Source organism: Anolis carolinensis, chromosome 2, assembly GCF_035594765.1.
Source record: "Anolis carolinensis isolate JA03-04 chromosome 2, rAnoCar3.1.pri, whole genome shotgun sequence".
Classification (NCBI taxonomy): domain Eukaryota; kingdom Metazoa; phylum Chordata; class Lepidosauria; order Squamata; family Dactyloidae; genus Anolis; species Anolis carolinensis.
This window is the reverse complement of record NC_085842.1, coordinates 213,347,665-213,362,956: the sequence shown is the minus strand read 5'-3', so window position 1 is coordinate 213,362,956 and position 15,292 is coordinate 213,347,665. Positions and strand designations below refer to the sequence as shown.

The 15,292-nt window shown below is 42.9% G+C and overlaps 1 protein-coding gene across 1 annotated transcript; it reads right to left on the bottom strand.

The window, feature by feature from the left end:
• Positions 1-3,827: 3,827 nt before the first annotated feature.
• LOC103279824 (uncharacterized) lies at positions 3,828-8,514 on the bottom strand. Its single transcript, XM_008116650.3, has 2 exons — positions 8,311-8,514; positions 3,828-5,690 (listed from the first exon to the last, which is right to left on the bottom strand). Exon 2 carries the CDS (start codon positions 5,684-5,686, stop codon positions 3,989-3,991), a length of 1,698 nt encoding a protein of 565 aa, XP_008114857.1. The 5' UTR covers positions 5,687-5,690; positions 8,311-8,514; the 3' UTR covers positions 3,828-3,988.
• Positions 8,515-15,292: the final 6,778 nt, after the last annotated feature.

Genomic DNA, 15,292 nt, shown 5'->3' with positions numbered 1-15,292 from the left:
GTTGGGTGGGGGGGATTGATTTTGTCATTTGGGAGTTGTCCTTAACCTACAATCAAAGAGCATTATGAACTCTACCAACGATGGAATTGAACCAAATTTGGCACACAGAACTTCCACGACTAACAGAAAATACTGGAAGGGTCTGATGGGCATTGACCTTGAGTTTTGGAGTTTTAGTTCACCTACATGCAGAGAGCACTGTGTAGACTCAGACAATGATGCGTCTGGACCTTGGCACGAATACTCAATATGCCCAAATGTGAACACTGGTGGAGATTGGGGGAAATAGACTTTGACATTTGGGAGTTGTAGTTGCTGGGATTTATAGTTCACCTACAATCAAAGAGCCCCTTGAACCCTACCAACGATAGAATTGGGCCAAACTTCCCACACAGAACCCTCATTACCAACAGAAAATACCGGAGGGATTTGGGAGGAATTGACGGTGATTTAGGAGAGATGTAGTTCACCTACCTCTGAAGAGCATTGTGAATTAATTTGTGTTTTTGGTAACCTCTCTGACACCCCTTCTCAACCCTCCCATAGGTCCTGACCCCCAGGTTGAGAAACACTGTGTTAGGGCTTATTTTCAAGGTAGTTCTTATTTTTGAGGAAACATTAGTAACTGGCCACATAGTGCCATCATACTGACTAACTGCACTGTCCTGAGGTTGGACTAGTTGACTTTTAGGACCCTCCTATTTTTTCGATCCCTTGTTTCATTTTCTTTGTTCCTTTCAGCATGCCCCAGTCCCACAATCAGTCTTGTAAAATATTAAGACAGTTTTCCAAAATATGTGCAGAGGGTGTTTCCTTCTCCAGCAAGCACGTTACAATCTAATGGCAATAGATCTGTGAACAGAGGATGGCTTCAACCAGATGTTTAAAGCCCCCCCTCCTTTGAATGATCCATGCCAGGCAATTCTAGACTGTGATGTTCCAGAAGGGTGGCAGAGGAAAGGAAGTAGATGCAGGGCTTGGTTTAGCCTGCACCACTGCAAAACCAACAGTGAAACCACTCAGGGAAGGAGCTGCTGTCGAGACATGCCCACAGATGGAAATACCATGCTAGCTATCTGTACCCGCCTCCAAGTCTTAGTTATGTAACGTGTGCCTTTACACTTAGGGCTGGAATGCTTTAGTCCATCATTATATCTGACAAAGTGGTTTGAAATCTACAAAAGATCATGCAAAAATAAACCAGCTAGTCTTAAAAATGCTACAAACATGCCCACTCAAATCCTTATTTTTAAATTGAGTTGCTGTGAGTTTTTTGGGCTGTCTGGCCATGTTCCAGAAGCATTCTCTCCTGACGATTTGCCAACATCTATGGCAGGCATCCTCAGAGGTTACGAGGTCTGTTGGAAACTAGGCAAGTGGTGTTTTATATATCTGTGGAATGTCCAGGGTGGGAGAAAGAACTCTTGTCTGTTGGAGACAAGTGTGGATGTTGCAATTGGCCACTTTGATTAGCATTGAATGACCCTGCAGCTTCAATGCTCGGCTGCTTCCTGTCTGGAGGAATCTTTTGTTCTGAGGTGTTGTTGTTGCTTATTAGATCAACTGCTTTCGACTCTTTGTGACTTCATGGACCAGCCCACGGCAGAGCTCTCTGTTGGCCGTCACCACCCCTAGCTCCTTCAAGGTCATGCCAGTAACTTCAAGAATACCATCCATCCATCTTGCCCTTGGTCAGCTTCTCTTCCTTTTTCCTTCCTGTTTCCCTAGCATCATTATTCTCTCCAAGCTGTATTAGCTGGTCCTGATTATTTCCTGTCTGGAATTCCCTTGTTTTCTGGGTTTTGTTCTTTATTTACTGTCCTGATTTTAGAGTTTTTTTAATACTGGTAGCCAGATTTTGTTCATTTTTATTGTTTTCTCTTTTCTGTTGAAATTGTCCTCATGCTTGTGGATTTCAATGGCTTCTCTGTGTAGTCTGACATGTTCTCAGGGCACAACTACCTTAACATTAACAGTGGCATACATTTTTCTTTTTGCATGCACAGGAATAAGCTCTGGTGCTGCAGTTGGAATAGGCAAAGCCACATCTAACTCACTTAAATTTCAGAAGTTCCCATTTAACATGGCCTAGTGGTGCCCTCCACTGGTCAAGTGTCATATTACATGGTCAAAGTGCCACTTCCATGGAGGAAGCGGTCACCTATGTTGTCTTCTGATGGAAGCAGCCAAAAACTAGCAATAATTCACTCATATTTATAAACAGTGTCCTGCAGGATCCTGTGTTTCACAACAGGCCATCTGGGTTTTGATCGGAAGAGGTGGACAGACTAAATCTCAGAGCAATGGGTCCAAATTACAGGAAAAGAGATTCTACCTGAACATTAGGAGGAACTTTTTGCTTATAATAACTGTTCAACAGTGTAACTCTCTGCCTTGGAGTGTAGTGGAGGCTCCTTCTTTGCAGGCTTTTAAATAGAGGCTGGATGGCCATCTATCAGGAGTGCTTTGTGATTATACTTTTCTTGCATGGCAGTGGGTTGGACTGGATGGGTTGTGTGGTCTCTTTCAACTCTGTTATTCTAGGGAAAATACTGAATGCGGCCACTGGCAACAGCCTCTACTGTTGATGTCCCCAATTACCTTTTGTTTGGGGCAAATCCTATTGAAAATTGCATCTGGAAGTACTGACACATACTCATTTCTGACCACCATATTGATGGATAGATGACCAGAAAAATTTGGTGGGGTGAGAGTATTTTTTTTGACATGTTTTGAGTTTCTTGGGCAATTTTTTTTTAAGAATCGGGGTTTTGGAGGATGCAAAAATGAAGGCCATATGTGGCATTGTAGGCTATATCTTCCACAACATTTTCCATAGTCAGTGTGGGATGGATTCTACTTTAACTGCCATGACAGCATCATATTGCCCTGAGTCCCTACTGCTCTAAGTCCCCTAGGGAGAAAGGGCTGTCTAGAAATAAAGATTATAATGATGATTATATGCAATGCTGGGACTTGGTGGGTGGGTGGGGGCATTTATAATTCTTAGCCAGAGAGTTCTTAGGTCTTTATAAACTACAAGCTCCAAAATCCCAAATAATGAAGCCAAAGCACTTAAAGTGGAAAAATTGCACTGTAACAATGTAATGTGATAATGTCCATAGCTCGACATGCTGTACTCTGAACCTGTGGTTCTTGCAGTAGTTGAAACCACTCAACAATTAACATATTGCCAAGCAAAACTAGATAGAAAAGATTATACACTCTTCAACATTCCCATTATACTCCAAAAACTTTGTTTTGTGGCTGTCACAAACTATGTTGAATAGATTGAGGCTATCAGGTAAAGGTTTTCCCCTGACATTGAGTCTAGTCGTGTCCGACTCTGGGGGTTGGTGCTCATCTCCATTTCTAAGCCAAAGAGCCAGCATTGTCCGTAGACAGTAGACACCTCCAAGGTCATGTGGCCGGCGTGACTGCATGGAGCACCGTTAACTTCCTGCTGGAGCGGTACCTATTGATCTACTCACGTTTGCATGTTTTCGAACTGCTAGGTTGGCAGAAGTTGGAGCTGACACTATCAGATACTCATTGAAAATCTATAGCAAAATATGCTGCAGGATGTCCCGCAAAAACAAAGTTTTTGCAGTTTAATAATCTTTTTTTCATGTTTTTATGGTAGAACTGATTAGGAAATGACATTTATAACCCAGGAACAAAAATCATGTTACATAGTGTTATGAGGCTTACATCTTACTGAAAATGATCCAAGTTCACACTCACCCCGCCTCCGCTTCCCCATGTTTCTTCATGACCCCCATCCCTTTTGTAGGATTTTTTATCAAAAGGAAAGAACAAGAAACACCTTGTGCAGACCATAGGATTTTATTAGACCACTACCATAATAGACTGTGATAACTCATCTTGTTAACAAGCCATAAAAAGGCAAATGTGAGAGGCTGGATGGAACAGGGTTCACAACATCCAGGATTTCCACGCCATGCAACAGGGGTTTAAGCTCACTCTATCAGGCACGAGAGAGCAGGCGGTTACGATTATACTTGAGCATACAGAGGAGGCGGGCAGCCTCTCCGGTCAAACTCTCCTCAGCACCTCTTAGCTTGAGCACTTCTCCTGGGCCAAAGGGGGACTTGGGAGAACAGACAGGCAGCCAGAGGTATCGCCGAGCCAGTGGAGACAGTGTGGGAAGCTGCTCTGCATGTACTTCCCACCACTGGGGCAGAGAGACATTGGCCGGAGCTGCTTCTGCCAAGTGTTGGTACCGGAACCATTCAATCTCTGGCACCTCTGCCAGCCCAGGGATCCCCTGTTCGTGCTCCAATCCACTCCGGCCCACAGCCCCTAGCTGCTTGGGATCTAGCACTCGGACTGCTCTCAGGGCAGACATAGCAGGATGCGAGTCAAACAAGTGCTCTAGCCTGGCCAGACTACGAGCCAGGATCCCACGAAACCGATCCATCAGTGGGGGTTGGCAAAGAGCTAATTGTCTTTCTGTGTTAGGCCCCAATCTTGTGTCTAAGTGGTAAGAGAAAGAAACGCGTAAGGAGTCCAGTTCTCCGTAGACTCGATGGGCCAACGGCTCACCCATCTGGCGGAGAAAATGGGCCATATTCAACAAACTGGATGCATGTTCTGCTACAAAAGTTGCTTCTGCCACTAACTCCTCATTACTCTCTCCTAGGAAGGCCTTCAGCTTCATCATCAGGGGACCTTCTTCTTCATCAGTGGCCACAAACTCTGGCAGAAGAGGGAGATGTTCTGCAATGCTGGTGGCTTTTTTCAACCAGGCCTCTGGGCCCATCTCCGTGCTGAGTATGGGCAAGGAGAGGCTCAACTGCCGCTCTTGTAGGAACAGTTCATAGCGGTGACGGAGGGCAGGACGCCGCCCAAACGTGTCCTCCAGAAGGTGCAGCAGCATGCCCAGTCTTTCCAGCCTGTCTGGCCACAGCTCCATCATCAGCTCCAGCTGATGTAACAAGCAGGGGACATGGAGGGCAGCTGATAAGACAGCACCCAAAATCCCATTAGTAGCAAAAGCCTGCATCATGGGAGGACTTCCAGAGGTCACCACGGCCAGCACTCGATGGAATAAGACATGCCCCTCACTAAGCACACGAGCAACTGCCCGGGCCACAAAAGAATGGCTCATCTGTTCCAGCAACTCCACCCCAAGCAGGAGTGGGAGCTTTCCAGCCCTGTCAAGAGGCAAAAGGGAGATAGCTAGGGCAGCACGTCCATCACCAGTGGTTGCCTCATGGAGGAAGACAAAGGCCTCACGGTGCTGAAGAGCGTGCCGCAGGGCTGATTCATGTTGCCGCCCCAAGGCTGGGAGAACGGTACGATGGAGCTGAGCAACTGAGAGTATGGGTCGCCTAGCCCCCAAGAGGCGGAGAAGGCCTTCAAAGAGCTCAGCTTCTGAAAGCGGGAGGCCTGCTTGAGCAACGGCCTGCACCAAGGCAATCACTAAAGGGTTTGGCTCAGATTTGGCATGGCAGCATCGGGGTGAAGTAAGTGAAGTGACACGGGACTGCCCTTCGGTAGGAAGTGATGAGGCAGAGACCTGTTTGCGAATCTGGGAGACTCTTGTGGAGCAGACATCGGGAAGGGGGCAGCCACGAGAAAACTGGGACGGTGTCTCATCCTTTGAGGTCAAGGAAACACGGCGGCGTGGGGTCTTGGCAGGGGTCCTTGGTGGATTGGCCATGTTTCTGAAAGATGACAAGACATTCAATGAAGACAAAGGCAAATGGAAAATGTTTTCTTTACAGCAAACTGGCTGTACCTTGAAAAACCTCACTTGGCCACAGTGGTCCACGCCTTAGTTACATCCAGAATGGACTACTGTAATGCTCTCTATATGTGGGGCTGCCTTTGAAGACAGTTCGGAAACTGCAACTAGTGCAACGGTCGGCTGCTAGATTACTAACTGGAGCTAGCTACAGGGTACATACCACATCCCTGCTGAAGCTCCACTGGCTTCCAATAAGTTTCCAGGCTCTTTGGGTCCAACCTATCTTCGGGACCGCATCTCTTTCTACAAATTGGCATGGGTTCTAAGATCGACAGGGGAGGTCCTTCTCTTAGTCCCACCACCGCCCAGTTGGTGGGAACAAGAGGGAGGGCCTTCTTGGTGATGGCCCCCCAGCTCTGGAATACCCCCCCAAAAGAGATTAGATTAACCCCTCCCCCATCCTTCAATCCTTCCGTTCCAACCTGAAAACATGGATGTTCAAACAGGCTTTTGACTCTGAGTAGGCTGAATGGGCCCATATGTTGGCACTTGGTGAATTGATGGCAACTAGTTTTATTTACTGTTTTTAAATTTGTATTATTTTGATTTTATGCTATATGTGCTGACAGGGGTTGTTGTAATTTTATATGACTTGTTTTATACTTATGTACTGTTTTTACCTACTGTACGTTATATGTGCACTCTGGAGCAAGGCTGTAGCCCGGGGGGGGGGGGTTAGGGGTTCAACCCCCCCTTGAAAATTTTCAGGTTTTAAAAAAATCTGGTTTACTCATGAATTTTAACTGATTAACCAAATCCCCATGAGTATCCACTGAAGTTTATCAATGAAGCCTGATTTCTAAATTATTTTGTTATGGAACTACACTTCATGATTCGCTTAAAAAAAAATTCATACTCCCCCCCCCCCCCGATTTTTTTTTTCTGGTTATGGCCCCACCCCGGAGTGCCTTTGTAAGCCGCCCCGAGTCCCTTTGGGGAGATGGTGATGAGACAAAAATAATGTTTACTACTACTACTACTACTACTAGCCCAGCTTATGGCAGAAAGAACCATCTCTTTCATACATACATAACTTTATTATGGTCCATGGACCCACAGCTGTTAAATGAGTAACATACAAGAGTTTACAGAACAGTCAAACTGGGGAAATTGCTTAACACACACAAACTACACAAAGTCAGGTAATACAGTGTTCCCTCACTTATCGCTGGGATTAGGTTCCAGGACCACCCGCAATAAGTGAAAATCCGTGAAGTAGGGGCACTATATTTATTTAATATTTATACATTATTTTAGTAGTTATACACTATTTTAAGTCTTTATCAACCAATTGTGTATTGATAAATCGCCTCCTTCTCCTCCCGTTGCCACTTGGGCTCCTTTTCCCTCCCTTTGGCTTCTCCTTCTTCCTCCCTTCCTGAGGCTGTAAATTATAATTTTTTATGATTTATAATAGTATTTTAGAGTTTATTGAAAAACCGCGAATCCGCGAAAAGTGAATCGCAAAGTAGTGAGGGAACACTGTACTCTGATTGGAGACTAGGCTCTTTCTCAGCCTTGTTGCCACTGCAAGGAACTTTGCCACCGTGAGGGTCACGTCATGGTGCTTATCCTCCATCAGATATCTGACCTGTTTCTAAACTCCATCCAAAACTTTCACCTGGCTCTACTTTCTCCTGCTACTGATATCTTGGCACCTGTAGGCTTGTCTGTTTATTTATTTATTTATTTGCTACCAATGCACTTTAGCCTCCTTGGGCCATCACACATACCTATAAGTCAAGCATGGACAAACTTTGGTTCTTCAGGTGTTTTAGACTTCATCTCGCAGAAATCCCAACCAGCTTGTCATTTGTTAGAAATTGTGGGAGTTGAAGTCCAAAACACCTGAAGAACCAAAGTTTGCCCATGCCTGCTATAAGGCCTTTTTCAACTGTTGCCAGATATTGTGCCTTTAAAGGCAATTTACAGTAATGCAGAAAGTAAAGCAGGTGAAATCACTCTTCATGCTGAGAAAGGAGATCACAGCTTAATGTCCACATGGAAACCACTTCTGGCTACCATTTGTCTAACAAAATCCTATGAAATTAATGGATGCACTATAAATCAATTGTACACAGTCATGTGGGTTCCAGCAAAAAAGCATGATTTTCCACCTTACACATGACTGTGGTTTTAAGATGTGCAAGTGTTGTGTTTTTCAACAACTGCAGGCAAAAACTGCTCAAGCTCACAGAGTGAGGAAAATATTTCCCTGGGTTGTCTGTGTCACATAGCAATTGAAGCATATTGAACTTCCACTTTCAAACTGAGCAATGCTAGGATCATGGTAGTCCTGACATGACAGTCACTTGTGCTCAAGGCTGTAGCCAAGGGGGGGGGGGGTATGGGGTTCAACCCCCCCCCCCTGAAAATTTTCAGGTTTTAAAAATCCTTGGCCAGGATTCTGGGAGGTAAAACCAACCACCCCAAACTAATTTTCTTTTATGATACAGCACAGCATAACATAACTCCCCACAGATAATGTTCTACAGTAAACATATACTCTCCACAAACACACCAACATCACCACTTACCTTCTTAACGCAATCAGTTATCCCTGTTTTTACACAACAGCATCCAGATAGACTAGTAACAACCAGCCCAGTTGCTGAGCTCTTTTATTGGGGTGGGGCGGGGGCTTGCCTGTGTCCCTCTCATTGGCTGCCCCTCCAAGACACATGTGGGGCTCCTGAAACAATCCTTCTCAGCCTGTGGGAGAAACCCCCACGAGCAAAGCTATGCTATGGACTTAAGATCCCAAATAGCAACATACTGACACCTGTATGCATAGCATTAGCTAGTACAGGAAGACAGTAGGGATGCAGTAACTTTTTGCTTGCATATTTTAGAAGAATAGAAGTTGTAGTCATTTGATAACCACATAAGGGGATGCAATGGTGAAATTTTGGAAAACTTTCCCAATTGACTTTTGCCAGTGATGCAGCTGTCAACAAGCACACAGCTTCTGCCTATTGAAAAAGGTGTGGGTTCTACTCATGGGAGAAAGCATGTTGTTAATTTAATCAAGTCTCCCATGATTGCATTGCTTTAAGTCTTAAAGTGATACTATAGATCAGGGGTCCCCAAACTAAGGCCCGGGGGCCGGATGCGGCCCTCCAAGGTCATTTACCTGGCCCCCACCCTCAGTTTTATAATATAATATTTTTATATCAGTTTCAATAATATAATATATTGTATATACATATAATATTGATAATAATCTTATGTTATACAATATTATACTAATAGTAATACCATATAATAATATTAATTATATGTTATGTATTACATATTATAAAATAGTATAGTGGTATATAATGCTAATTTTGTGTTAAGCTAATAATATAATATATTGTATGTACATATAGCTGCTCTGAGTCCCCTTCGGGGTGAGAAGGGTAGGATATAAATGTAGTAAATAAATAATTAATTTTAGACTTAGGCTCGGCCAAATTCTGAAATGACTTGAAGACACAACAACAACAACAATCCTAATTAACCTGACTATCTCATTGGCCAGAAGCAGGCCCACACTTCTGATAGGTTTATGTTGGTTACAATTGTTTTCATTTTTAAATATTGTATTGGTCTTTCATTGTTATTGTTGTTGTTTTGCACTACATATAAGATATGTGCAGTGTGCATAGGAATTTTTTCATTTTCTTTTTCAAATGATAATTTGGCCCCTCAACAGTCTGAAGGATTGTGGACCGGCCCTCGGCTTAAAAAGTTTGGGGACCCCTGCTATAGATAGATAATGAAGGATTGAAATATTAATTCCTTAAAATGTAAGACCTTGCTATTTAGAAATTATAATCTGCACGTTTCTCCTATGTTTGACAGAGAATCGATAAGGAATGCGGGATTGTATTTTGATGCCACTGACTAGTTTTAATAATGGATTGCTGTGAGTTTTCCAGGCTCTATGGCCATGTTCCAGAAGCATTCTCACCTGACATTTCACCCACATCTATGGCAGGCATCCTCAGAGCTTGTGAGGTCTGTTGGAAACCAGGCAAGTAGGGTTTATATATCTGTGGAATGGCCAGGGTGGAAGAAAGAACTTTTGTCTGCTTAGGAAAGTGTGAATGTTGCAGTTGGATACCTTGATTAGCATTGAATGGCCTTGCAGCTTCAAAGCCTGGCTTGTAATTCCCAGTCATTCCAGCTATGAAAGCCTTTGACAGCACAGTTTTAATAATATTGACCAATTTGTGAGTTCCATGTAATGAGTTTTAGGATTTTGGAGAACAAACATGTTTTGGAGAAAAAACATGTTTTTTGCAACATTTTCTCGTAAGACTTGCAATGAAATGGATATATAGATGATCCAAAGCACTGATTTTGCTGTCTTCTATGACATAAGAATGCTAAACTGTGTTTCCTAATTCTATTACCTTACCATTTATTATTATAGAGCATTCACGCTCCACTCTTTACTCAAAAACAATCCCAAAAGCAATTTACATATTATTAATTTAACAGTTCACTGCCCTGTGGCTTACAATTTAAAGCCACAGAACCAAGACACTATCAGCTTTTAATACATCCATATAAGCTTTTTCTTTTATTCACCCTTTTCAGCTTTTGATCTTGTCTTTGTCTATTGCTTCTGTCATTCCAAATTTTACAGTAGAGCTCCTTAAATGTGGGATAGCTTTTCTTACTTTTTCTTGGACCTCTTGCTTCACTTTAAGACCTGCTAAAACCTTTCTAGTATGTTAAGACCCTCCTTGTTTTTCTCTATTTGCTCCTTCAGACTTTTGAATAGGCCTGTATCTCTTGCCATGAGTAATACACCTCAAATAAATAATGCAAAATAAGACAAAAGCATATAACTTATGCTAATGAATTCTTCAAATGAATAATTCAAATGAATATTTGAATAATTCAAGGGGCAGAAGTCATTAATGTTTTTTGTACATAATGTGAATTTGTTTTAATAATATTTTAAAAAGTGTAAAACACACTTTCCTTCTTAAAATAATCATTTCCATTTCCATGTATATATGAAGTAAATTAGCCAGACGTGTACAAATGGGATAACTAATTTAGTCATTGTATTTTTAATTTCAATTTTTTAATTTCAGTATTTTCAATATTCATAGTAAATAAAGGACACATGCTTTGATATACAATAAAAGCCACCAATGTCTTGGAGAGCATGGGCTCTAGCTATGGCATTTCAGTCTGAAACTACTTAGCAATGATGAGTATTGGACCCATTTCTTTCTAATCTGGGTGTGTGTCTGCATCACGAAATAGTGCTTCTCAGGTTGATTTCTTTTTTCTGCTGTGTCTTTCTGTTGTACAACCTCTGATAAGCTTTTTTTTAAAGTGTGAGTTTGAAAAGTCTCTGCAACTTTAGTTCTGGGGAAAAAGTCTAATTTTTATTCTGAAAAAGATGAAACATGAAATTAAATTGTTATATTTTGCATTTTAACGTCGTCCTTCTCACTCTAGAACTGTCTGAAATAAAAGTTTAAAGTGATAGTAATAATCATAATCACTGGAGCCCCGGTGGCGAAGTGTGTTAAAGCACTGAGCTGCTGAACTTGCAGACCGAAAGGTCCCAGGTTCAAATCTCGGGAGCAGAGCGAGCGCCCGCTGTTGCTCCAGCTTCTGCCAACCTAGCAGTTTGAAAACATGCCAATGTGAGTAGATCAATAGGTACCGCTTTGGCGGGAAGGTAACGGCGCTCCATGCAGTCATGCCAGCCACATGACCTTGGAGGTGTCTACGGACAACGCCGGCTCTTCGGCTTATTAATGGAGATGAGCACCAACCCCCAGAGTCAGACATGACTGGACTTAACATCAGGGGAAACCTTTACCTTTTTAATAATCATAATTCTGTTTTGTTTGTTCCATTCAGCATTCAGTCAAAAGGGGACTTAGCACAGGATTCTAATTACTGTTTAACCATCAAAATCTACTGTGTGTCCTTGGGCAAGTCACACACTATTAGTCTCAGAAAACTCTGTGATTGGTTTGCCATAAACTGGAAATGCCTTGAGGGCACAAAACAACAAAAGCACCAGATCCTGTCTGATTTCAGAAGCTCAGCAGTCTCAGCCCTGGTTAGTACTTAGATGGGAAACCACCAAAGTACATTAGGAGGTGTAGGCTATATTTCAGAAGAAGAAACTGGCAAAATCAGTATTTATTGACTAGGAAAACCTTATGAAATTCATGAGGTGGCCATATGTCAAGAGTAGTGGTTCTCAACCTGCAGGTCCCCAAATGTTTTGGCCCTCAACTCCCAGAAATCTTAACAGCTGGTAAACTGGCTGGGATTTCTGGGAGTTGTAGGCCAAAACACCTGGGAACCCACAGGTTGAGAACCACTGGTCAAGAGGCAACTTAAGGGCACATAAGCATGTGTAAACTTGAATAGATTACTAAAGATTCATCTAATTCAGTGGTTCCTAGTCTTTGGGCCTCCAGATGTTTTGGACTTCAACTCCCAGAAATTCCAGCCATCTTACCAGCTGTTAGGAATTGTGGGAGCTGAAGTCCAAAACACCTGGATGCCCAAAGGTTGGCAACCACTGATCTAATTATTTTGGTAGAATATTATCTTTGGGACTGACTCTATCATCAGACAGAGTGAAACACAATGTTTGAGCTATTCCCAATCATTTCCTGTTTTTATTTTTGCCAGATGCTGAAACAACAGCGGAGTCCACTGTAGAGACAACTTTCACCTTGCATTGGCTTGATTCTTATCTTGGAAAAACAGGCAGCAAATAAATATTTCTTAACTATGTGATATGATAGAACCTTTCTCCCTAACTTGCCTGCAGTGGATAGGATCAAGGTGTGGATTCCCTATGATCAAAGGTCTTGCTGCTTTAAGACAGAGTGAAGCAGCTGCTACAGGGAATTGCTTTTTAAATCATTAAAGCTTAGCAAATACCTAGTTATTTAAAATGTAAATGTATTTTTTACTGTCAGTGAGGGAGAAAGATGCATGAAGGATATGTGTTTGCTATAGATTAAAAATAACTTGGTCAGCACTTTGCACATGTTCAGAGATGCAATTTTCATTATGGCGTCACATTGTGGTTTCTCTTCAAATCATATACAGTAGAGTCTCACTTATCCAACACTTGCTTATCCAACGTTCTGGATTATCCAACGCATTTCTGTAGTCAATGTTTTCAATATATCATGATATTTTGGTGTGAAATTCGTAAATACAGTAATTACTACATATCATTACTGTGTATTGAACTACTTTTTCTGCCAGATTTGTTGTATAACATGATGTGTTGTATAACATGATGCTTGAATTTGTAAAATCATAACCTAATTTGATGTTTAGTAGGCTTCTCCTTACTCTCTCCATATTATCCAACATATTCACTTATCCAACATTCTGCCTGCCCGTTTATGTTGGATAAGTGAGACTCTACTGTACATCTTTGGCCTTTTACCCTATGGTGATATGACCATCTCCCCCTCCAAATGAGATAACGTCCTAAATCTAGTGATACTACTACTTGTATGTCTCCTCAGCTCCAGTCCTTATGCCACAAAATGCAATCAGTTATTAACATGTATGTATAATATCACATAAATGCATCCCCCCCAAGATTCTGCTATCATACAATGTGTTTTATTTGTCCATTGCATTTCCATGCAGTTCCTTGGTGCCATTCTAATCTTCTATGCAGATTTTGGAGGGTTGGAGGATAAACAAAAATTAGACTTTTTTAAACCAGTGGTTCTCACCCTGGGATCCCCAGATGTTTTTGGCTTACAACTCCCAGAAATCCCAGCCAGTTTACCAGCTGTTAGGATATCTGGGAGTTGAAGGCCCAAAACAACTGGAGCAGTTTAGTGTTTTAGATGCTCTGAAGGTGCATCTATACTGTAGAATGAATGCAGTTTGACACAATTTGAACAACCGTTACTAAATGTTATGGAATCATTGGAGTTGTAGTATAGATGGGTAACTGCAAAAAAAGGGTGCAAAGGGGACGGGCAACTTGCTTTGTATCTGTTGACCTAAGGCATTTTCCGGGAAGTTGTTTTTTTTTTTTATGTTAGGACACCAGGTGGCAGACCCAACCTCTCTTACAGGGGGAATTTCTTTTTTTTGAGAACAGGAACCAAACAAAAAGAAGAGGACAAGGAGACCACCACGACTTGTCTCAGGAAATTCTGCAGTCTTGACTAGTGTTCTTTCCAATCTCAATATTTTTCCAAATATACATTAAAACGTACTGTACAACTAAGACATCAGTTTTCATTTTCTCCTTCTAAGGAGACAAGGTTAGGACTCACCCCTATGTAACTTTGGTACAGTTTGCATTGTTGTATTTTGAGCATCATTCCTCTGAACAACACCAAAGAACAGACGAACGAACAGGTAGGTAATTAAAAGAGATCATATGCCACACCATCACCAACTTGCTCAAATAATTCGATTTCCCCGTTACCCGTTATTAATTCGTTATTTTCGTTTGTTTTGAAGCAATATACGGCCTTGATTGTCCACACGTCTGGATATCGCGGTTTCGAATCGCGAGAGGCCGTTTTTTCTTATTTCTTCGTTTTTTTCGTTAGGAAAAAAAAGCTTTTGCAAATCACCCAAACTCCCACCATTCAGGCCCTTTCCTTTTGCCCCTCAGCAAAAGGGGCGTCACGGGCTCAGCCAATGGGAGGGGGCGAGGGGGAAGGAGGCCGAGGAGGAGGAGGAAGACGGAGGGGGAAAATGGCTGCCGCCGCCGCCTCGCCTCAGCTCAGGCCTGGAGAGACTGAGAGAGACAGAGAGGGGCCCGGCGGTGAGGAGGAAGAGGCCCGGGATGCGAGGGGGTGTGGGCCAGGCCCGTCCTCGGCTGCTCCCGGGGAGGGAGGGAGGGAGGACTACGACTCCCAGGGGCCCAGATTCGCACCCTCCCTCCCCCCAATACAGGTCTCCATACCACGCTACATGAACTTGAATGGATACTGTGGTTGTGTTGTCGAAAGCTTTCATGGCCGGGATCACACTCTTGTGGTATGTATTCTATGGCCATGTGCCAGAAGCATTCTCTCCTGACGTTTCACCCACATCTGTGGCAGACATACTCAGAGGTTTTGACATCTGTGCGAAGCTAGGCAAGTGGGGTTTATATATCTGTGGAAGGTCCAGGGTGGGAGAAAGAACTCTTGTCTGTGGGAGGCAAGTGTGAATGTTGCAATTGGTCACCTTGATTAGCATTGAATAGCCTTGCAGCTTCAAAGCCTGGCTGCTTCCTACCTGGGGGAATCCTTTGTTGGGAGGTATTAGCTGGCCCTGATTGTTTCCTGTCTGGAATTCCCATTTTCTGGGTGTTTCTGGGAAGGTAATGGCACTCCATGTAGTCATGCCGGCCACATGACCTTGGAGGTGTCTATGGACAACACTGGCTCTTGGGCTTAGAAATGGAGATGAGCACCAACCCCCAGAGTCAGACATGACTGAACTTAACGTCAAGGGATACCTTTACCTTTACCTATACACACACACACACACACACACATATGC

What these genes read in the sequence shown, in the direction of transcription:
- LOC103279824 (XM_008116650.3), bottom strand. Translation starts at nt 5,686, where the DNA reads ATGGCCAATCCACCAAGGACCCCTGCCAAGACCCCACGCCGCCGTGTT.